Consider the following 25305-nt stretch of genomic DNA (forward strand, 5'->3'; position numbering starts at 1 on the left):
CTGTGAGTTCAAGCCCCACATCAGGCTCTGTGCTGACAGCTCGGAGCCTGGAGCCTGCTTCCCATTCTGTGTCTCCCTCCCTCTCTCTGCCCCTGCCCCGCTCACACTTGCTCTCTCTCTCCTTCTCTCTTGCAAAAATAAATAAATATTAAAAGAAAAAAGAAACCATTTTTTTAAACACAATATGGACCTCACTTTCTCCTTAGTGTATCTAATAGACTATCTCCATAATAAGATAAATAGGTCTTAAATAAAATATTTCTCCTTCCTTTGGTACATATATATGCTATAATTTAATTAATATAATTTTGACAATAATTATGTATTTTTCAATCAACACCCATGATAATAAGGGGCAGGAATACAGCCTGTAGTAAGTAAGTAAATAAATAAATCTGGCAGAAAAACTTCAAGTTCTCCCTATCTTTTAGGGGAAGGCCAGAGTTAATAATAAACAGTAAAGTCATTGTTTTTATTTCACTTTCAACCATTTGATGAAGATGCAAATAATTGATAAAGTCCCAGGAAGACAGATCCAGAATATACACTTTCTCTAACTGTAGAGTTGGCTCCATGAAAAAAATTAATAATAAGAACTCAAACTGATTATACCAATTACTTGACATTCTGAGTTTCTTTCTTAAATAACATAAATGAGATGTGCATAATCTAGATTTCATTTCTCACAGGAAGGGGATATTCTGGAGAACAAGTAATGGTGGAAAAGAAGCAAAAACCTTGGATAATCCTTGCTCTATACGTTCTCTTTGGTGGTTAAATAATGTTCCTAAAGATAATCAGATATGTTTTAGTCACAAATGAATCTTTTTTCTTCCTTAAAATGCTATTGTATTTCTTCTGTTGGTACTCGTATTCTCAATCAACTTCGAAATATCTAAAGCAGTTTAGTTGAAAATGGATGAACGAATGAATGAATGAATGAATGAAATAAAGCAGTCTAGTTGAAAATACCAAAGCAAATTTCCCTTCCTTTTCCTTAAGTGGCCATATACCAGATCAGTTTGCTACATGCTATAGCCAAGTTTTGTAAATAAAAGTTTGATTTTTTTTCCTTCTATTCCTCACTTTGTTCAGTCAATGTACACAGAAACAGAGTTCCCTCACCAAAGCACATAAGCTAACAAATCAGAAGAATAGTCAAGATCAAGTGTGAAATTTCTGGCTTTTTGCCTTTCTACTTTTTTTCCTTAAACATTTTTTTTTAGTGTTTATTTATTTCTGAGAGAGAGAGACAAGAGAGAGAGTGCAGGGGAGGGGCAGAAAGAAAGGGAGAGATGGAATCCCAAGCAGGCTCCACACTGTCAGTGCAGAGCCTGATGCGGGGCTTGCACACACGAACCATGAGATCAGGACCTGAGCCAAAACCAAGAGTCGGATGCTTAACCAAATGAGCCACCCAGGCGCTCCTTCTTTTTCACTCTTTTCCTCTTCACCCAATTTCTTTTGGGTAAATTATTTCTGAAAGCAACTGAGGTGAAGAGGCTGCCATCTTAAATAATACCAGGTCAAAAAACTTTATTCCATTATGCTTGGGTTGAAGAGTATAAATGGTAGTGTTAGAATAATTGTATAAATCATGTCCTTTGATTTATATTAGTTAAAAAGAGGGAAATTCTGTTAGTCATTTTATAACAAATTATAGTTTGATGAAAAATCACTAAGTTAATAATAGACCATAACGTTATTTCAGGGCATCTCCTGAAATAACTAGAACTTTGAAAAGGTTTAAAACTGTCTATGTTTCTTCCAAACATAATTATTAAAAAAAAAAATGATACATCATCTCCAAATTATATTTTGTTCATTCTTTCTCTCCTATACTTTGATCACATAAAATAGAGTAATGGTAGCCTTTTACACAATATATAAAAGCTTAGAACCCCATCTTACACAAAAACTAAAGTGAGCTTGTAAAACTCAAGATTCAAGTTATATTCTGGAATTTATCTTAGAAAGGAGGCTAAGCACACTACCCGAATCATAAAAAATTAGATGATAAATGAGAAATATGCACATTTTTTAAGTTGAGTAAACACAATTGAACTACAGAGAAACATCTAAAAATAATTTTGGAATTGTAAAACGTGTATGAACATCATACAATAAAAATAGTAAATGTTAAAGAAACGTTTGTCATTTCCTAGTGAAGAGTATCTCTACGTTGAATACAGAAAAAAAATTTTCAGAGCATATGACAATGCAGAGACTGGAATTAAAACTAGTTTTTCCTTTAAGTTTGTTTCAAAAATAAATAAGGAAAATGCAATTATTATGTTTTTAAAAGCTATTTATTGTGAAAGTTATAGTATAGTTTTTAGTTATTAGGAAACTGTATAGCTGTTAACATCCCTGACTGAAGACAATATTTGGTTCCATATACGTGCTGAGCTTGGCATTCTAAAATATAATGAGGTAGGGGTGTATTTTTTTATTTTAGAAGAGGATGTGGGAATACAATCACTAGTATTTTATTCAAGTAAAGGATTCATCTAGGATAGACCTGAAGCCACCGTGGTCTGTGCCTAGTCGAGCAAGCACACCACTAACTGCTGATAGGAAGGATGAGATGTTGTCTTTTATGTAAATTAAAACTCAACATAGTAAGTACCTTACCACAGCAGAGTGCGGTATTTCCAAAAGAAATGACTATACTGGTTTTTAATGACAAAAACACAATAAAAGAAGAGATATTTTTGGTCCTTCTAGCAAAATGCCCACCCTCTTTATCCATTCCAAAGAATACACTTATTTTTTTACATTCCAAGAAGACTTAAAACTTCAGAAAATAAATCAAAGAGACATTTTAAAGTTCCTTTAACATAACATTCTACTTACTATGTAAACAAACACAGTGCTGTCTGGGACAGGGGGTGGGGATGGGGCGGCCTGGGCAGCTCAGTCACGGTTAAGCGTCCAAATCTTGATTTCGGCTCAGGTCATGGTCTCAGGGTTCAGTTTGTGAGATGGAGCCGGGGTCGGGCTCTGTGCTGATAGCACACAGAGTCTGCTTGGGATTCTCTCTCTCTCCCTCTCTTTCTCTGCCCCTCCCCTGTTTGTGTGCTCTCTCTCTCAAAAACAAACTTCAAAAGAACAAAACAAACAATGCTGTCTAATATTAACAACAAAAATGCAAACAAATCTTAAATCAATTATGTAAAAGACCACTTTAAAGTGCCATGGCTTTGTCCCTATTTGAAGTTTTCTCTTCACCCATCTATTAATATGGATCTCAAAATCTGTTTTCTGACTTTTCTAACATAATTCAATATAAGGTACAATCCATTTACTTAATGACCATTCTCTTTTGTTTGCTTCTCTTCATTTGCTCATCCCTTAAAATTCAGGTTTCCTAGGGCTCATATTCTCCATCCCTTGTGCCTTAAACTAATCAGCAGCCACTATTTCAACTACAAAACTGCATATATTTCTCCCCAAACTGTGTCTTCTCTTAGGCATCAAACCCATGTACCCATCTGCCTACTATCTCCACCCAGACATCCTGCTGGCATTTCAAGCTCAACATATCAACAATGCACTATATTTCTTCCAAATTCTGCTTTCTTTTCTTTTTCTTTCTTTTTTAATCTCAGAGAATACTGACCCAGTTTCCCAAGTAATAAACCTCAGCCTTCATACACAAATGAAATCTTATAAATCTAACCTTCACACTAAAGTAAAAATTAACTGTTCTAAAGCCTAAATCTGATTGTGTCATTCCGATGTTTTAAATAAACAAACAAACAAACAAACAAACAAACAAAGACAAAGTCACCTTCTTATTATGGCATACAAGATCAGGTTACTTTTCCATCTCTCCTGCCTCACTCTTTAAGACACACTTGCGCTCTCCAGTATGCATTACACGTACTTCTCCAGGATACCATTCACTTATTCAATAACTATTGATTAAATACAACCTGTATGTCTGTCAGTTCTAAGCACTGAGGATATCACAGCAAACACAACAATGTTTCTGCTCTAGTGGGCTTACATCCTGGTGGAAGAACACAGACAAAACAAATAAACATACAATAGATGCAATGGCCGTAAGGGCTATGGAGAAAAAGATCTAGCTAGAAAAGCAACTCAGAGCAACACAGCAAATGGCATGTTCTATACACTACAAAAACCTAGTGTGTCTTAAAAGTGCAATCACACATCCCTTAATTTATTTAGGTTTCAATTTTAATTATACTTTAAAACCACAACACCATGAGTAATCCTGAAATGTACAGTCATTGAGAGGCATAACAGAACATGGCTCACTTCTGGAACAACCAATTATAATAATTTTATTTTTTGAGATTAAAGTTGATAGAATCAAGAGTGTTTGCTTTTATTCTAGCATTTTAGTTGGCTCTTGGCTGTACACCCCCAAAAATTATTATTAGTGCTGGCACATTTCAAATTATGTCATGAGATTAGAATCTATAAAACCCAAGTACTCATCTAGAATTAGTCTCATTGTTATTTCATTGTCTCTAACTATACCATGGTTTCAAATTTAGGGCCTACAAATTAAGACTCCATAGTAATACTAGAGCATTAGAGACAGGAGCTTTTTACTGGTGATTTAAAAACAGTTGTTCAATTGTCTGAATCATTTAAGTACATAATATGTCCCAACTGTTTACAAAGAGCTGAAACAACTGGAGAAGCCTACATTAAGGGCACTGTTTAAGATATAGGATATTGCTAAAGGATTTGACAGTGAGCCAAAGGAAACTTACAGACATTAATTGGTCTGTTTCATATTCAGAAAATAACAATGACTTACCTTACTATCGAAATAATAATACATACTTTAAAAGACTATAAAGGAATTCAGATTTTCCTCTGGGAAACTTCACTATTACTGCATCACATACAGCTCCAGTCTCAGGACAGGAATGAATGAATCAATGAATCAGTGCACGCATGCTGGAATTTTAGTGCTTATATAAATATGTAAAGAAAACTAGTGGATTTTTTTTTTTTTAGATAGCAGAAGTTAAATCTGAAATGTTTTAAGCTTCCAAATAACTAAATAGAAATTGAGCTCAGCGGAAACTCAGTCTTACAGCAATGACAATTCTGGCAAGCCAAATTCTGTCAAAGATTTTGTGGTTTAGGAAACAATGACACAATTCATCACTTTCTGAGGGCATAACTTTCATTTCTGTCCACAATCCCTGAATCTTCACAAACATGCACACTGTGGGACACTCGTTTCTACAGCCTACATAATAATTAGGTTAGCTTCTGCTCTCTTCAAACTGGTTGGCAGAGGGGCAAACATCCTCAGCCCAGCTGAAATTATGACTGAAGTGTGACAGACCCATAGGAAATACTGGGTCAAAGGAAGGGAAAGGGTAGATCAGCCAATCTGCACCAGTCTAATAATTCCTGTGCCGGAGAAAAAAAAGCAACTACCATTGCACTGTAAGGGCCAGGGCTTATGTTCTATTTAAAAACTAAAACCAAAACAAAAGATGACTAAGAGGCAAACTTCACTTCATTCTCAAGGCTGAGAAGAAAAGAATTTACATACCGCATCTGTGATGTCTATTTCATACACCCTTTGGAAAGTCCGGCGCTCAAAGAAAACAAGTTTGCCGCTGCCACATCCCCTTTGAACAGATGTCCCAGTGACCACGAGTTTATCATCTGGACTGAAACAGCAGTCAGTCCTACAGACAAAAAACAGTATATAAGCATAAGCTTATGACCCTACAACAGTGAGTTAAATACAATATAAACAACACCATTGTAATAAGAAGTAACTCTTATAGAGGGCTTACAGTAACTCAAGCACTTATTTTTTTGTTTGTTTAATTTTCACAATAATCCCATGAGGTAGATATTATTATTCCCATTTTACCGATGAGGAAACTGAGGCAGAGAGAGATTAAATAAACCTTGCCCAAGATCACAAAAGTAAGTGGTGCAGCTGGGATTCGAACTTAGGCAGTCTGATTCCAGAATGTGTGCTTTTAACTTTTATATGCTATATGTTTTAATGTAAAGGAAGTATGGGAAAAACTCAATTATAGACACTGACGGTACTATAGACAAATAGACATTGTATGACTAATGTCTAAGCAGTGATTATTTTGTCCAGTTTTGGAATTATGTTTTTTATCACCACTAACCACCATCCCCAAATAATTTGAGGTCTGTCAAGTCAAGCACCATGAAATGAGGAGCAGGTTGGACCGCTGGAACCTGACTGATGGCTAGAATTCAACAGCTCTTGTTATTAGAGATCTGGCCACCTGATTGTGAGTAGTCTAAGACATGATCCAAAGAAGTCATGCAGTTAGCATAGCTTACAGCAGGCATAATAGTTCAAAAAAGTCTCATCAGCTATAAATTCATGTTTGTTTGTCCATCTGTTTGTCTTAACAGATAAATGCCATGGGCAATGGACCGTGCTAGAATTAGTGCTCTGCTATTACACTGTTTCCTGCACTTGGCGCCTCCATCAACTTCACGCTCTCCCTGTTGGTCATTATTCAACACAGATGTGAAATTTTATTTCTACATAAATAGAAACTTTTGCTTAGGCACCAACTGTAGGACTTAAAGTTCAAATCCCACCTCAGCTGCCTCAGAAAAATCTTTACGTGTTTCAGTTGTCAACGTAAGACAATGGAGAGAACAGTGTTCAGCTACCTCGAGCAGGATGTTCTGACCAAGTGAAGGATAGTGAATTATTGACTGGAATTGAGATAAGAAAAAATTGAGAAAACAATATATAATAATGCTCAGTAACTATGGAAAATTGCTTTGATGGAATGGGATTCAAATTTTAAAAGACAACAATATGGAGGTTTACCCTGTCATTTATACATATTAAAAAAAAACAACTCAATCCCTTAAAATATTTTTACTGCCCCAAGACCTATGTGTGTATACACATAAACACACACATACAAATACATGAACATACATCATTTCAACTTCCAAAGAATTTTATGGTCTGAAGAATGTGCAAATGAAAAGAAAAAATAAAATGCATCTTCAAAAACAGATTTCAAATACTCTTCATATTTCTTTTTAGAAGACATACGATATAAATTAACATTAAGGTGAAGAAATTTCTTGTTCATTCTCTTATGTTTATCAATTATTTAAAATACGCTACTTACATTGGGAACATGGTAGGAAGACCCGAGGCTGAAAAAAGTGGCTTATTAAACTGTCGAATGTCCCATAATTTCAATGTATCATCACCTAATAGAGGAAAGAAAAAGAAAAGACAGAAAGTGCATTGTGCAAAAAGAACTAGTTCCAAGCTTAGAGTTTGCTAACCTTAGTGTATAACTATAGGAAGGAAAGAAAGAAAAAAAAAAAGAGAGAAAGAAAGAAGCACATAAGTGTTTTACTTTTTTAACTGTTTGGGGAGTTTGAAAGTAGTAGATGTGAGAACAGTAGAAAGATATATGATAATGGACTGGTCTCCTAGAAATAAATTTTCCAACTGATGTAGCATCTGTAGGCTAGAAGGAACCCCGGAGAATCTACTCTAAGGAGTGATTTTACAGCAGCTGGCAGTTCCCCTAAGGTACAGTTGAGCATAACCTGACTGCTTAAGAAGATATTAATTTAACAACCATCAGGACTGAAAATAGTTCAATTCACAACAGATTCTTTCTCCCGTTGGTGTGTAGATGAAGCTATCCATTAACATTAATGAGGGTGAGCCATGTGATTCCCTTCCCTCCAGTGTAACTCCACCTGTGGCTATCACTCTTCACTTTGCTGGGGAGTACAGCTTTTCCAAGCTCTTTAAAGTATAATGGATATTCTTCTAAGAATCACTTTTTTATATTTCTATAGGGCTACTAACTAATATTCTTGACCAGAATGAAAGCCAAAACTCATATAAGTAATGTCTTTGCTGCTCTTTTTCCCCCATGTCCACAGCTGAGACCCGCCTCAACCCCTTGGGTCCAATAAGGAATCAATATCAGGTGCAAGTGAGGTGAGTGGAGAGTTCAATAAAAGTCTCCCCTCTCTCCCAAGTGACTCTTCCTCTGAAACACAACTTTTGGCAGGTGCACTAATCCACAACTGGCTGGACTGGGGTCCTGCTTATATTGGAAGAACTTTGTAAGATTCACCTTTTTGCTTTTAGTCTTGAAAAAAAAAAAAAGATTACATATCCTCACAATTCTCAAACAGTAAAAAAAAAACATTAATCTGCATTAAAGAGTTTAGCTAAACTGGCAGGTTCTGGAACTAGCAGGGACATCTTACAACACCCAGGGACTCTGCTGAATTGACTTCCATCTGTCATATTCTACACACTCAGGAAGAAAAAGGATGGAATATAGTATACATGTTGTGTTGGCAACATGGTACCCAACAGCTATTTCAGGATGGAAGGGGAAGGTAAGAATTATCACCAAAATGGCTTTGACTGAAATGGAATTAGTCCTATACTTCTAGTACTTAACAACTGGGTTGGGGCTGGCCTGTTTTAGAATCCTCTGAGAAGAATTTTCAAACTACACTTCTCTTATTCCCCTCTTGTCTCCCCACTGCACATTGGAGATTTGGGTACACCTTCTAAAGGGGCAAGAGAAAATGTGAGAATTTCTAGGTGAAACATTTATCATTTGAAAAACTTTCCCAGAAGATTCAGATACAGACTCTTGGGGTAAGAACCACTATTTGTAAGTAAAGAGTACACGTAGTTTTAATTAAGAGTCATCTCAGGACTTGAACAGGTTAGAATTGATAAACCAAAATACATATTTTGTAATACCCACCTTTTCTATATTTACCATAAATAGAAAATACATATACATGTGCTTTGATTTTTTAAAATTATGTAAGTAAGGGTAGTTTGGATATAATAGAGAAGGCTTCCTCAGAGGACAGAGAACCTGAATACAGTCCCCGAGGTACACAGACATGGAATGGCTGAACTGAGTGGAAGCTGCACCAAGTCTCTCCATCTTCCCCTCACTCCCACTACTCTCTACACCAGGTTGCAAATTCTTGCAGGAAAGGAACTCTGTCTATGATGTTCACATTGTATACCCAGCACCTAGCATAATGGTAACTCAGAGTAGTTACTCAATATAGTAGTTGATGGAGTGAATGAATGACTGAATGTAGTGTTGCTAGATTAACATGGCCTATGGAATAAAGACTAAATCCTTTATTTGATATTTAAAGCCATCTGTAACATGGCTCCCACCTACTTACTCTGCTGTTTCTTTCCCTCCCCACAAATGGGCCTCCAGGAAGATCCTCAGTCATGTCCCATACTTCACGTAATGCTTTACTCATAAGCCGTCCTTACTATTCTCTTATCTCCTTCAGTTAACACTTAGCTTATCCATGTGAGAAGGATTCAGCAAAAAGGTACAACCCGTATTCAACCATATGAGTGTGGATAAGTAAACTTATAATATGGTCACATAAAACTATATAGCGATTTAAAAAATGACACCCAGGTATACAACTTTTTTTTTTAACTGAATTGTTACAGTGTTTGAACTGGAAAAAAATAAATTAATGGTGAGCTAACAGAAGACTCTAAATTTAAAAACAGTATAGAAATACTGTAGAAAATCATCTACAAAATTCCATAAAGTAGAGGCAAAGGTCATCCTTGGAGGCTTCAAACTCTGATGGAATTTGAAGCTAAAATAAAAACTCAGGCAAAAAAGTACATATTTTCTAAATTTGACTTGACAACTTCTAATAAAACAATTTTGCCAAATTGGATATGCATTTTAATGAAAAAGAAGACTGACAAAGTTACATTAACAAAAGCACAGCTACCTTTACTGTTAGGATATTAGTGTAACATTTATTAGAGTTAATTATGATCATTTTATATATAGAAATACATCCGAAAGAAAGTTTTTAACCTACCTCCACGAGAAGCAAGGACATTACCATCATAGGAAAAAGTCACGCAGGAAGTGTCTGTTCCTGGGTCATGAGCCTGTTTATAGTGGAATTTAGGATGAACCTGTTTGCAAAGACAAGCAAAGTGTTAATTAACATCTCATCTGAATTCAAACAAGAACACTTCTGTGGCAAGAGTATTTTACTCTATCATCTAGAAAAGGATATATGTAAAATATTAATTTCATTTGATTATAGTTTTCTTTATCCTGGAGAAAAATTCAAATAGTTTCCAAAAACATCCATTTGCTCTAATAATAAAAAAGAGATTAAGTAAGTCCCATCTTTCAGACTGCCTTCGCAAGCTCTGAGCAACACAAGATCAACTCAGTATTCAGTTCTTATAAAGTTATTGGGACCATTTCCTATAGTTATCTGAAAGAGTAATATAAATAAAAATTACAAGTGAACATATTATTTATTAAATCAAATGTATCATTGTAGGACTGCCTGGCTGGCTCAGTCAGTAAAGTGTGTGAATCTTGATCTCAGGGTTCTGAGTTTAAGACCCATGTTGGGTGTGTTGCCTATATATATATGTGTGTGTGTGTGTATATATATACATACATAGATATATGTATATCTATGTATGTATATATATACACACACCACTGTATTCCTAGTATATGCCAGACACTGGGCATGTGGTTGTAGGCCTTGAACTCTCTTGTATGTGCCTGTAGGATAACGTTGTTGCAGGGGAGGAGGAGGGGGAGAGGTAACCCTGCCGCAATGCTAATCATACCCTAGGCACTCCATCCTCTATGGTCTCGTCTACTTCATTCTCACAGTCCACAAGTTAAGGTTCTACTATTATCATCTCCATGTTACATTTGAGGAAACTGAACCCCAGAGACTAAAGTTCCTTATCTAAAGCCACAGAGCTGGTAAGTGCTAGAGCTGGGTACAGGACCCAGGAGGCCTGCTCTTAAACACTACTTCTTTTCTGGTGATGTGTGTTAGTAGTCTTTTTACTCCTAATATTGCTTCTTCACAGGTAATGACTTCTAAAAGTAACTCTACGATACTAATCCTGTCACTCAGTTATGACTCAGTAACCAGCACAGGCTAAGGGACTAGGGAGTCAGTTATCCCAGATCTACCAGGCTAGAAAATTCCACTGAATGGACAGGGACACTCCTAGTGACAACAGCATGTAGGTCTCTGCTAGGAGCCACAGGTATAGGAATACAAGTGACCCCATCTCCTTTGCTCTTACCTCAACCCTAACAAGAATTGGTCACAAACCAGAGCTTCCAGCAATATCCCTGATGCCCTGTCAGTGAGCTTCCACCTAAAGGCTTCCAGTAATGAGGAGCACAGTACCTTACAAGAGCAGGCTGGATTTGTTTTTGTTTTTAATAATTTATAAATATTGAGTTAAATTTGTCTTCTCTCTTCCTCTGACAGTCTTAGAAATTGGTATTTAACATGGCCATCATGCTCCTACGTCTCATGGGTACAGATAATTTGTTGATTCAACTTTTCTTTTTAACTGGGTGTCAACTGTATGGCAGACATAATGTTAAGCAGGGAAACACGAATGTGCAAAGATAAACATGGCTTCTTTCCTCAGAGAGCTGACAGACAGTCCCCTCAAAGAACACAGTTAAGCATACGAAGGGACAAGTGGTACAATGGGGATGTGAAGAGTCATAAGTGAGCACTGAAGAGAGATGCCTAATCTAACCCTGAGAATGGGGGAGGGGGAGTGGAGGAAGAGGGGCAAAAACAAATCCTGTGACCCAGTGGATGAAAGTATGAGTTAGCAGATGAAGGAGCAGGATGCAGAGGCAAGAACGAGAGTACTGTGTTGTAGTAGGCAGAATTTTGACCCCCATGACCTCTTCCCTGCAGTGTCATGCCCATAAATATGTCACTCTACATGGCAAAAGGGACTCTGCAGGTATAACTAAAGTTACTAACTGGCTATCCCTAAAATAGGGAGATTATCCTGGATTATCTAGGTGGGGCTGAAGTAGTCACATGAGTCTTTGCAAGGAGAACTTCCTCTTGGCTGAGGACAGAACAGGAAGCCACACAGACATGACAGGAGAGTACGTCAGAGAGGCTGGAAGAATGAAAAGTGTTGGACATGTCACTGCTGACTCTAAAGATGTGTCAAGGAAATGGGTATCTGATTTCTGCCAATAACCAGTGTGTTTGAAAGAGGACTCTGAACCCCAGATGAGAGCCACATCCTTGGCCAATACTTTGATTTTAGCTTGGTGAGAGCCTAAGAAGAGAATCCCACCACACCATGACAGACATCTTACCTAGAGAAATTGTGAAATAACAAATTGGTGCTTTTTTAAGGCACTAAATTAGTGGTAATTTGTTAGGAAGCAACAGAAAGCTAACATGTGCATAAAGGTAAAAGAACTGGTTGGAGTCAAAGAACTAAAAGAAGCGAACCATGACTCGAGGGAAAGGTGAGGTGAAGGGCTGGTGTGAGCAGGGCCTCGATTACCAGGAGCCTTGTGGGCCATGTTCAGGACTTTGATTTTATCCTGAAGGCAAAAGAGACCTGCTTAGTGGAGTTTACTCAGAGGAGGACATGACTAGGTTTGCTTATTTTAAAAAGATCATTCTGGACACATGTGGAGATAGATTAGGAATATTTTGTTCCTCAGAAAAACAAAACTCTGCTACCAAACTCAATTAGGAAAATCTGCCAATTGGTCATATTTCATCAAGTCATCAACTACTAAACTCTAAATAAAACTTCTGAAAGAGACTGTAGGGGTAACAGTTCACCAAAAAGCCTGTGCTACCTTTGGCCTCTCAGTGAAATTAACTTGGGTTTTTTGTGGGGCTTTTTTTAATGTTTATTTATTTTTGAGAGAGAGAGCACAAAGGAGAGGCAGAGAGAGAGAGAGGGAGACAGAGGATCTGGAACAGGCTCTGCGCTGACAGCAGAGAGCCCAGTGTAGGGCTCAAACTCACGAACCGTGAGATCATGACCTGAGCTGGAATCGGAAGCTTCACTGACTGAGCCACCCAGGAGCCCCAACTTAGTTTTTGTGTATTTGTTTTAAATGTTTTATTTATGTTTACTGACCCCTCATTTCAGGAGCGGTAAGGCAGTGGGGTACAGTAAAACGAGCAGTGGGCCAGGACCAGGAGATAGGAAATCTAGACTTAGTTCAGTCAAAAACTAGCAGTGCGACTAGGGACAAATTAGCCTCTCCAGATCACAAGTCAGTCTTCTGTTAAATAAATGGACTGCGCAAGACGATTTCTAGGGTCTCTGATAGCTCTGTGATTCTTAAGAAAAAGACAAAAACTGGTATATATAAGTATATATAATATTTTCTAATTAAACTAACTGATCAATTATGTACTTTTTTATTATTAATAGGACAAAAGAGATTTTGAATGCCAATGTTTGACCATAGAACTTAAAAGGTACAGAATCCAAGGGAATCCTGTCATATAAGCTTCAGCATGAGCTCAGTAGCAGCAGGTTGCTCCCTGTGACAGTCTGACTCTCATCCTTGTTGCTCAGACAGGGGTGAGATGAAGCTGCGAACATGCTGTTTCCTAAATTGGTCTTGCTTCTTTTTACTGCCCTGAGTGGGATTCTAATGTTTAAAGACATATAAGGCACCTGGTACACAAGCAAGGAAAAAGTGCAATGTTTCAAAACTTAAGGAAAGATTCTGCTGGATCTAACAGGTGACAGTATAACTACAGTACAAGGAACTGAATGGCAATAAGGTATAATGACCACAGGAGATTTTGCCTTAATCTAGTAAGAAAGGATTTTACCCAATATTCATCTGCCACACTTTTATGCTTTTAGGTCTCCTCATTCAGGTACTCCTTGGTTTGTTGTTGTTGTTGTTGTTTTGATTGTTTTTTAGACTTCATGCCCAGCGTGGAGCCCAACATGGGGCTTGAACTCATGACCCTGAGATCAACACCTGAACTGAGATAAAGGGTTGGACTGAGGCACCCAAGTGCCCCCATTTAGGTGCTACTTTAAAAAGCCACTCTATTGGAGGTTGGGTGTTTTGAAACTTCTCCAATTCATTGTTTATAATGCAAAACGTGTGAATATATGCCACAAAACAAGTCCCACCTTGTCTTTGTGACTTCCAGTATTTTCTATTGCCTTATCGATATACATCTCGGTACAACACTCTTTTAGAGTGACAAATTGCTGCATATTAATGACTACGATTTCAAAGGAGAGACTGCACTCAAAATTTCTAAATCATTTCCTTTTTTAAAGGACCCAGTAAAGGGGCACCTGTGTGGCTCAGTCAGTTAAGTGTCTCACTCTTGGTTTTGGCTCAGGTTATGATCTCACAGTGATGACAGCACGGAGCCTGCTTTGTATCCTCCTTATCCCTGTCTCTCTGTCCCTCCTCTGCTTGCTCTCTCTTTCTCTCTGAAAAAAATACACTTAAAAAAAACTTTTTTTAAAGAACCCAATAAAAGAAAGAGACAACGTGTCCTCACTTGAGATGGACAGCTCACAGATTTTATGTCAAAAGAGCTCAATTACTAACTTCACTTTAACCAGCAACAAAAGTTTCTTCTAATGATACAAAATAGATAGCCAGAGGGGATCTTAAACTTTTGTAAAATATCAACACTTGGACAGTAACAATGACATACACCCTCACACTCTGGAAACAGAGTCAACCTGACTAAAAACACTTCTGGCATAATGTGGGAAATCTAAAACTGAGACTTCTCCTTTAACCTTCTCCTTTAACTGGTTTTATGATCATCCGAGGCAAAGAACATCGTTCTTTAGGGAAACGGAATTATTAACTCCTTTATGTAGGTTTCCTATCCTTGGGAGTGCCTTATGTTATGATTTGGAGAGTATCAAGTCTCACATGTGCATAATGCTGGAAGATGCAAGCAGAAATGCTAGAGTTTTAAGGGCCCTCTCCTGAGATATAGTACAAACTCCAGTTGGTAAAAATGTCCTTATATCCTCTCTTTGCAGCTGGTCAGGAGCCTTTGGCAGTACAAAACTCCATACATTATAAGCAACAACCATCCATTTCTGGGTGGCTCTAATTAGGAACACTTTTCTTAAACTGGGTCCAAGACTCCTTCCTAGAATTCCAATACCTACTTACGGGTCCTGGTCCTGTCATCTGTGGCTATGCTAATTCTAGTTTTTCTTCTCTAATGCAGTCTGCCAGAATCTCCAAGAAAAATATGACATCTTCCACAAAGTCTTAAATATAGCATTCTTGAAATCCTAAATGTAATCCAAACATTCTGTGGTGCTACCAATGGTCAGTGAGTGTACATCCGGGGGCTGCCGAGATCTGTCTCAATCAATGCAAGAGGAACAACAGCCCTCAAAATGATCAAAACACATTTTGTAATTCATAGAGACAGTGGAATTAACTATTTTAAATGAGAGGATTTAAGTGAATTGCTGGGCTGAAAATAGAGAAAATTTTAATGGAAAGAATATTGGTCCTACAGTCAAGCTGACTTCACCTAAATTTTCAATTTGATACATTTTAGTTTGACCCTGGCCAAACTGCTTAATCTTACTGTTTCTCAGTTTCTTAATTTTTAAAATTACACATCTTCCCACCCCTAACTTCTCCTCAACTCGCAAAGACACCTTGTTATATCTGACCTACTAATTCCTGCTTATGTCAATACCACACATACATTAAGTCTCTCATAGGTACCTCCTTTCATAAAGCTGCCGACATGCAACTATGCTAACAAAACACAAACCCCAAGAGCAAGATGAAGCAAATCCTGGGCTCTGTAACAAGCGAGGCGTACTAGCATTTGTCCTCTCACATCTAGTTCTAGGACCCCCTCAATGGATATAAAATTCCTTTCTCATTGGGAATCTATTTTCAAGCTTAGTGATAACCAAGCAATTCTGTATTTTCAATCACATGCTAGAGTTATACTGGGATTAAAAATATGCCAGGATTTTTTAAATGGCAATATGAAAAGCCAAATAAATGTACGTCTAGATGGAACATAACTTGCTCCTGTTTCTCTGATTTTGGAGACCTGTAGTAAGGAGAATGGGGAGAATACATACGAAAGAATAAGAACTGTCACGTGAACATGCTTTGCCATTCCCTACTCCCATGAAGCCTTCATTCTAGTGAGGAAAAACAGACAATAACACCTCTCCAACTGATTCTATGACATTCAGGTTAATATATTGTAAGAAAATATGGCATAATGATAAAAAGCACAGACTGTGCAGCCAGACTGACAAGTTCAAATCCAGGCTTCACCACTCACCACCCATATGATCTTGGGCTAGCTAATCTCCCTATGCCATCTATTAAATGAGAATAACAATAGCATCCACTTTAGCTGTTGGGAGAATGTAATGAGTTAATGCAAGTGGCACACTCCTTTGCAATATAACTTTGCTACTCTTTTCATCAAAATGTGCCATTTACTTCTTAAAACCTGGGTCTGGGTATGGACAAGTGACTTGTTTGGGCTTATAGGACACGTAGCCACAAAAATGTGCCTCTCACACCTCCCACTGCATAAACTGCCACTTGCCCTGCTTCTGTGACTTGGCCAGGCTTTGCAAGGGCTGCTCCCAGCCAATGACTGAGCACAAGGGATAAAGGACTCCTAATTAATCTGAGTGACATTTTCCTGACATTGTGCTATTAGTCTGAGACTCTTTTTTGCACAGCCCTCTTTTTTCTTTTCCTTTAATAGAACAGCTTTTTTGAGATACAATTCACATACCATGGAATTTGCCCACTTAAAGTATGCAGGTCAATGATTTTAGTATTTTCAGAGAGTTGGGCAACCACCACCACGATCAATTTTAGAACATTTCCATCACCCCCGAAAAGAAACCACATATACATTAGCAATCATTCCCCATTTCCCCCCAACCCCTCAGCCCCAAGCAACCACTAATCTAGTTTGTCTTTGTATATTTGCCTATCTGAACATTTCATATAAATTAAATTATACAATATGCTATCTTTTGTGCCTGGCTTCTTTCACTTAGCATCCTGTTCCTGAGGTTCATCCATGGTGTAGATATGTATCAGTAATTCATTTCTTTTTATTGCCAAATAAGATCCCATTGTATGAATGTACCACATTTTATTTATCCATTCATCATTGGATGGACATTTAATACTCCTTCCTTTCTTGTCTTTCATAGAGGTATGGGCTGTATCTTTCCAGATTTCTCAGGCTCCCTCCCTTTTTCCCCTTACAGGCCTTTCCCCAGTAAATCTCATATGTTTAATTCTGGTCTCGGTGTCTGTTTTAGAGAATCCAGACTAACACAAGTGGTGCCATGAGTGATCCAACAACACAGTGGCTAAGATAAGAATGTGGGACTGGCTCATTCATTGCCTGGTAGGTAAAGAGGACACTGTCCTAGGTGGACTATGAGGTGCAGATACACTTTAGCACCTGGTACTGGTTCAACTGCTACAGATTTCACTGGAGGTGACCTGGGAAAACTTCATGGGATAGGGGAATGTCCTTCTGGGTACAATGTTTTAGGCATTTAAAAAATATAGGAGGAGAAATGCTTACAAAGATGATAGTGTTGGCTGGCTACTGCTAGGTCATACTGATACCCTACAGAGGAATAATGAGAAACTGAGGGTCATTAACAGTTGAAGACTACATGGGAGAGTCAGAGGGCCAACTGTAGTACTTTTTGAAGAGGCCCTCATCTCCTGCAGTGGAAGAACAGACACAGCCGAGCAACAAACAAAAGAGATCTGGTGGTTAGATTTATAGAGCTCCAAAGACATTTAAATGCTCAGCCAAGGCAGGTCTGCTATTCTAGGGTCAGGGCTCTAGTTGGGAAAACCTGAGACCCTGAAATATAGGATAGGATATCTGGATGGAGGCCCAGAGAATGCTGGATCTGCAGATCGCCCTCCCCCCACGCGGCTACCCTGGGAACCCTCACAGTTTAGAGAGGTGGCCAACTCTTGCCCTAATAAGAGCTAGAAATTCCTTTGTTTTGAAAGATGCTACAACTGCCTCTTCCCCACGAGGACCTGCTCCTACCTCCTCCTCTCCTGGCTGCTAGGCCAATAACTAGGGTTGAATCCCAGGATTACTCATCTGGGGAAGTGGCTGAAAGGAGGAAAGAGATTACACACCAAAAGAGATACAAGGATTAGCTAGCAGCTACTGGCGGGAGCCTTGACGTGCCTTGAGTTTAAATTGTGAAAATGCTTAATCAAGGCAGCTTTGACATAAGTTTAGATAGGCAGGATACCTTGACTGGGGGGAGGGGGTCAGATTTTTGGAAAAGGACCCCAGGGGATTGGGCAAACAAGCTGCTAGGAAGCTGTGAGAGGCCTGGAAATGTGATGGCCAATGGTGAATGAAATCAAAACACCCTGATTGCCCTAGCAGAGGACAGAGAAAAGAATAAAAAGGCTTGGGGGAGTGTGCATGCTGGAATGGATATATTGTTTCAAGCTAGAAAACACAGATTATTATTTTTCATGGGAGGGCCCAGAAGAAATACCATTCACCAAGGCCATGCATAGGTGAGACGGCCAGCATCACCAAGAAGTTCAGGGGCAGCTCTCCTCTGCAGCCCAAGGCTAATGTCATGGAGCTGGACCATTAACACCCACGGGATGATGAGGCCTGAAGTAATAATAGCCAGATCGCAGGACTTAATTACTAGAAATCAAAAGGCTGCAGTTACCATAATATAAAGTATAATGACTGGAATCAGAGAGGCAGCCAAGGGGGCTTGATGTGGAGGGAGCTGTGGAGAAGGTTGGCAGAATATGGCATTCCTAGGGGGCAGAAGAGATGGGCAGACAACAAAGGTACTGCTTAATCTCTACCATCAAAAAGAGACGAACAGAGGAGGCTGAAGGTGGTCACCCCAATAAAAAGTCATGATCCCTTGTTCTGTTCCCATAGCTGAGCCTATTTTCAGATCAGGAGCTTACTGACTACAGAGATAGCCAGATCCCCAAGGAAAAGGGCAGTGCTACCCAGTGGAGCAGTAATTCTCCCAGTCCTTCCACAAAGGGACTACTGACTGCAGACTTAATCTAGTGGTCGTCCCAACTGTAGCTGCTGTGCTGAATGACAGATCATAGCTAGAGCAGATCAATAAAGCCTTGAGGTGATTCTGGCAAAAGGGATTCCCACTGGCCTGGTCAAAGCTTTCTTAGAACTGTGTTGCTATCTGAGAGGCTTTCTAGCCAACCCTAATTCCCTCCTACCTTCCCTCTTTCCTCCATAGGAGATGGACCTGTATCACCATCTGGTAAGCTCTGGCCTCCTCTGACTCCTCACTCACTTGTTCCCTTACAGGAGTTTTGGCAATAGAAAGATCTCTTACACATCTAACGCTGCCTTAGCATCTGCTTCTCAGAGAAGCCTAACAGGGGACACTAGCAAACAAGACACAAGCAGAGAACTGTAAAAGGTCCATATTTGGGGACTTGCTCTCTTACTGTTTCTGGAACCCAGCCACCTTGTGAAAAATCATGGGCTAGCTTCCTGGATGACCAGAGACATACCCAGTCATCCCTGTAGCACCAGCTGACATCTAGCCAATAGCCAGACATGTGGGTAAGGTCATCCTAGACCACCCAGGTGTTAGTTACCTGTAGATGCAATAGGGAACACAGGAGAAATCAGCCTAGCCACTTCAGACCAGAAGTATTGCCTAACTGACCTACAGTAGATGTTTGTAGTTTTAAGTCGCAAAGTTTTAGGGTAGTTTGTTAGGCAGCAAAAGTTAACTCATATAAAGGATGTGAACAGTGCCTGACAGATACTAAACATTTTATGTGTTGAGCAGTATTATAAGTCAGATGATACTACAGGAGCATAACTCTTTGAAGAAGGTTGATTCCTTTTCCCCTACCTCGGCATTCTACCAAATAATATCCATCATAAACTAGTCCTAAAATCCAATAATTAAAATTTATTCAGTGTGATCACATCTTGTACTTTACATAATCACTATGCTCCTCTCTTGCCTTTCTACATCTCCCTGTGAGAGCAAGAATTCTCTCTAGCAACGTCTCTTAATCCTTGCTCTGGTCGCTTGGGATCGCCACTGTCTCTAGGTAGTTGTAGTGTGGCTCCAGCCAGTTGCAACCATTCTTATATATATTCTTGGAAACTGAATAAGACGGCTACAGCAGACAATACCAGAGAGAAGAAAATGTTTAGAAATAGCTCATTCTTGGAGGGCATGGAAGGGAGGATTGCGTTTAAGCTGCTTTTCTTTATGTTACTAGATAAAAGCTCTTTCCCCACATTTCTGATCCTTTCTTTCAAGTAGGTCAGCTTCAGATTCTTTCTTTCCCAGGAACATCTGAACTCCAAGAACGCCAATGAGTCTCAGGGAACAGTATATGTTATACATCACATATTATGGTGCTTACAAGAGGAACAAACTTCATAAATACAGCAAATGAAACTCAGAACTTTTGAGTGTGTTTCAAGGAAATAATATATTTCATAGTAAGTTGACAGTTTTCCAAGTTTCCAGCTTTTTCGAAAGAGGTAATTATGCTCCAGCCAAGATGTTTTTCCTTTCCCTCAGTCCTTCCTTCTCTCTCCTTCCCTTCCTTCCTTTGTTTAAAAGAAATAATTTAAAGCCAAAAGACAATATTATCTGTCAAAGGTTTCTGAAAAGTCTATTCATCATGCCCCATAAAATAAAACTGTGATAATGAAACTTTTAGAACCCACATTTACAGTGTGAACCACATTTACCGAGGACCTATTATACACACAACAGTGAGATACATAAATGAAGAGACCACATGGAATGTTCCCAAAATGTTTTGCGAGTTGGAAAAGGGAGACACACACATAAGACCTCTTATTCTTTCCTAAAACATTTCCTGCACCCACTATAAGCCAGGTTAGAAGGCACCAAAATGACTAGGAATTGGCCTCTGCCTTAATGGGGAAGCTTACAAGTGAGAAAGAGACAGAGACCGAGACAGAATGAGCAAGCCTGAACATTTATGACCGGAGTTGAACTCTCCAGCAGGGTTCTCCATTCTTAGTCCAGGTTCACTGTTGCAACCACTGTGATTTCAGAAAACAGGTATGACTTAGCATTTATTTTCCAACTGTGTTTGGCAAAGAGATAGCCAGCCTTCATTCATAACTGGACAGTGTTGCAATGACATGCCTGTTGGATCATCTCAAGGCAGGTGACTGCAGTGTGGGACTACCTAGGGCTCTATCTGATGACCAGCTGGAAGCTGCGGCTGCAGGAGAAAGCTCAGCCACTGAGACGTGTGAGTCACAGGCTGCATATGACGCCACTGCTCTGGAATCTTCTGGCTCCCCATGTGCTTGCAACTTGAAATTCAAGGTGTTTACTTTAGTCTATAAAACAAACCCCTTATGGCTAAGGCACAAGTTACCTTCACATTAATCTCCCTTCTTATAAACCCTAGCTGAATCAGTTGGTACACCAGTTAGGTGCTCTAGATTTATGCTTCAGAAAGCTGGACGCAAAAAAATGTTAAAGCCCTACAGAAAACCCAAGCTTTTGGAATTTGAAGAAAGCATAAAATAAAACTGTGCACTTTGAGATTCCATTTATAATCCTGAGACATCTTATAGGATCATTTAAAGATGGGGATATTATCTGATTAGAACATTTAAATAGCTGGTATATTTTACTACCCCGACTTTAAGCAAAGTATCATTTTTACTGGGGAAAAAATGAGGTAATACAGAATCTCACATGATATTCTTTAGGTTTCTAAATGAAGATATCACCTAAATCATCAAGAATGATTTAAGAAAAAAAGTCCTTCCAGAAATTGCCAAACAGCAGGGTTTCCCAGAGGATGTTTTGTGTAACATCATCCTCTCCAGGGGTGAGGTGAGGGTGGGGGCCAAGGAAGCCTGGGAAAATAGAGTTTATTTGCAAACTCTTGCCCTTGCCTTGCAAATTCACAGTGCACATTAGTATATCAAAAGCCAGAATCTTTTAAATAGTCATCCTGGAATAATTCAACTTCTTTAACATTTCTGATGCTTATTTGACCAAGGAACTTTTCTTTTATTCAGATAGTACCTACTAACACAGATAGAGCTAACATTCTCTGGACCTCAATCTGGGAAATACAGTACGTAGAGCAAGAGTTAGTAAACTTTTTCTGGAAAAGGCCACACAGTAAATATTTTAAGCTTTGAGGACTACAGTCTCTGTTGTAACTATTCATTTCTGCTGTTGTAGTGTAAAAGCAGCCATAGACAATAGATAAACAAATGGATGAGGCTGTGTTCCAATAAAACTTTATTTAGAAAAAGAGATGGCAGGCTGGATTTGATCCACAGTTTGCTGACCTCTGATCTAGAGAGAACAAAAATCTTAGGAAAAGGCAATCACTGTTACATAAACTAAAGGCTTCCTTGTGATTCGATAAAAATTTAACTTGTAATACTAACGGTGTAATACTAACGGCAATAGCAACAATAATGACAGGTACGTTTATTGAATATGCTGCTACTTGGGGCAGTAAAACATACATTTTCTAATTTCATCCTTAAAACAAGCCTCCTGAGATACACACATTCTGAGATGTATGTAATTACCTCATTTTACAAACAAGAAAACTGAGGCTTAGAGAGGTGACTTACTCAAAGACATATGACTAGTAAGCTGTCAAAGCAAAAATTCAAACCCTAATTCTTACTCTTCACTAAAACATCTCTTTTTATTTATATATTCATATATTCTTACATTTATGTATTTACATGAATATACATATATGCATGCTGCCCTGTTTTACAGGCTTCCTTTGGGTTTACGTAGATTATTACAGTAATGGTCCTCAATGAACTGCATGTCCTTGTATCCCCAGGAAAGGCAGTGTAAGGAGGGGGCGGGGAGGAGCAGATAACATGAACTAACTTTTCTCCTTCAAAATACATAACACATTTTTTTTTTTTAACACTATTTGGGATTTCTGGGAGGGTGGGGATTCTATTACAAATTCCATCTAAGGCAGAAGTCAGCAGTCTTTTATCCATAAAGGGTAGTAAAATTATAAATCAGTGATTTTTCACCCTTCTCCAGTCCTAGTCAATGGATTCTGATACATGATGATAATAATAGCTAACATTTCCTGGGCATTTATTGTGGGCTAGATACTATTCTAAGTGCATGCTATGTATTAACCCCTTGAATCTTCTAACGGCCTTATGAGCTAAATACCATTATTATTCCCACTTTCCAGAAGGACATGGCAGAACAGAAAGGTAAGGTTAGTTGCCCAAGTCAAGTGGCCACTAAGTGGGAGCCAAGATTTGAACCCAAGCACCTGGCCCAGGGCCTATACTCTTATCCACCATTATGCACATGCACACAATCCCACAGCTCCTCTGACTTCAGCCTCCCTCTGCTCTGACCCCCTTTTGCAACTAATGTAGGCCTGGACTTTGAGCACCTTTGCTCTTTCCTTATGAGGCCAGTCCTCGCCCCAAACACCAAAGAAATTTGAAAGTGAAAGGTGGAGAAGTACAGCAAGACAGCGTAGGAGGGTAGGTGAGCACTACAATGGTTTCTGGAAACAAAACCATTATCCAAGACTAAACCCAATTCTAGATCACTAGTTAATTCAATCCATAAGCATAGTTCTTTACTCACAAAGATCACACCAAGAGTCCTTGAAGTAATTTAAAGCTTGGTAAATAACACAAGTTACAACTGGCAATGAGGAAATCCTGCTAATTGCTGTGGATCTCCTTAGCTGCCCTTTGTATGATGTTACCTTTTCCCTCCATCTTTACTCTTAAGTATGGGGTAAGAGAGGTGAGGATCTTCAGCCGCTTATATCACATAAGAAACACAAATGTGAACACAGGTGCAGCTTTCCATTCAGCTCTTGAATTGAAGAGGAACTTGAAAGCCACTGTGCCAACACCGGAAGCACAGTGCTGTGGAATGACCTGCCTAGACAGGAGGGAAAGCCCAGCGGTCCCCCCTTTGAAGTCCAGCTGCCTGAGATTCACTGGCAGGCAACCTTCAAAGAGAGCCGATGCTTCCTTCCCTCGGCCTGGCCGCCAAGCTTCCCGGGCAGCTGGGCACATTTAGCCACTCTCTGCCCAGCTGTCTGTGAACTCTGGCAGCCAGTTCAAGTGAGGGATAGAGAGGTGGCAGAGAAGGGAGGGTGAGGAAGAGGGAGTGGCGGGGGGAGGAGGGTGGCGGGCCCAGTGGCGCCAGGGCAAAGAGGATGCTGGGTTTCCTTGGAACCGACCTTATCAGTGTCAGTCAAATGACCAAGCTTCCAGGAGAGCACAATCCAACTCCACCACAAAGCAACCAGAGAGATATCAAGCTCCTTCAAAAGTTGAGTGACTCTCAAATGTACTCTTCTAAAGATGGTCCACTTGCTGCAGAAAACAGTCCAATCTCTCCATAAGGATGTAGGGGACAAAGCTAGGATGCAGCATCAAAGATGCACAGTCCTTTACTAATTTTGATTTTCCAGCAGCATGAGTTTATGCTTCTTGGGGACTTTTGGGGTTGTTTGCTGAGTTTGTTGTGGCAACCCTTCTGTTCCCCTGGCAGCCAATAGCCAAAGCACTTCTCTGTTTCTGCGCCTGTGCAGCAGATGCTTAGAGAAGACTGGCTCATTTAACATAAACAATACCAATGTGTTGTTATATTTATCCTCTGGAATGATACGCTTGGAATAGAGAATAGTGAGTGTTATCAGCTGCAGGTGCAAAAAGGACGTAGAACAGTTCCATTAGTGACAACAGACTTTCAAAAGAAGTCCTACTAAGAACAAGATCTTAAATTTGGTAAAGTGGGAGGCTATGAAAGTGACTGAAGTAGAGAAGAATGGAAAGGAAGAACTGAGATGGAGTTCTCTGGCAGCTATGGTGACAGTGAGGGAGACTGGAAGACAGGAGAAAAATCATCATAAGATCATGAAACCTCTTCTCTAGTTTTGCACAGTCTGGTTAGGAAAAGAATGAATGGATGAGCCTGCACCATGCACCATGTTACAGGTACGAGGAAGAGACCTAGATAGTCAGACAGACTATCATATTAAGTCACTAGCTACAAACACATCCTCCTCCCTGCTCTTTAGATCTCTTTAAAACTAGACAACACAGAAGCCAGCATCAAGTACAGTGATATCAAAAACATACCATCCAAAACTTATTGTCCAGCTTTAAAAGTATAACACTGAGCCTACAGAAGATGTGCCAATTAAGACTTGCTGAAATTAATCCAACTGTTTATTCATTCATTCTACAAACACCTATGGAGTCCTTGCTGTGTGCAAGGCACTACACTAGGTGTTGCAGATGAGTCACAGATTAGTAAAATGGCTCCTTACTCTCAAGGAGATTTGTCTAGAAAGGGAAGCAAACCTAAAACAAATATTT

The 25305-nt window shown here is 39.2% G+C and overlaps 1 protein-coding gene across 1 annotated transcript in view; it reads right to left on the reverse strand.

Annotated features, from left to right (window-relative positions):
- Positions 1 to 25305, reverse strand: part of WDR70 (WD repeat domain 70) — a 294191-nt gene that overhangs the window by 43417 nt on the left and 225469 nt on the right. Inside the window, exons 11-13 of the mRNA XM_015067612.3 lie at positions 9895 to 9994; positions 7152 to 7236; positions 5552 to 5690 (exon numbers count right to left, since the gene is read on the reverse strand). Of these exons, the coding sequence (XP_014923098.3) occupies positions 5552 to 5690; positions 7152 to 7236; positions 9895 to 9994 (324 nt within the window). The remainder of the gene's footprint in view (positions 1 to 5551; positions 5691 to 7151; positions 7237 to 9894; positions 9995 to 25305) is intronic.

The sequence above is a fragment of the Acinonyx jubatus genome, chromosome A1, assembly GCF_027475565.1.
Source record: "Acinonyx jubatus isolate Ajub_Pintada_27869175 chromosome A1, VMU_Ajub_asm_v1.0, whole genome shotgun sequence".
NCBI lineage: Eukaryota > Metazoa > Chordata > Mammalia > Carnivora > Felidae > Acinonyx > Acinonyx jubatus.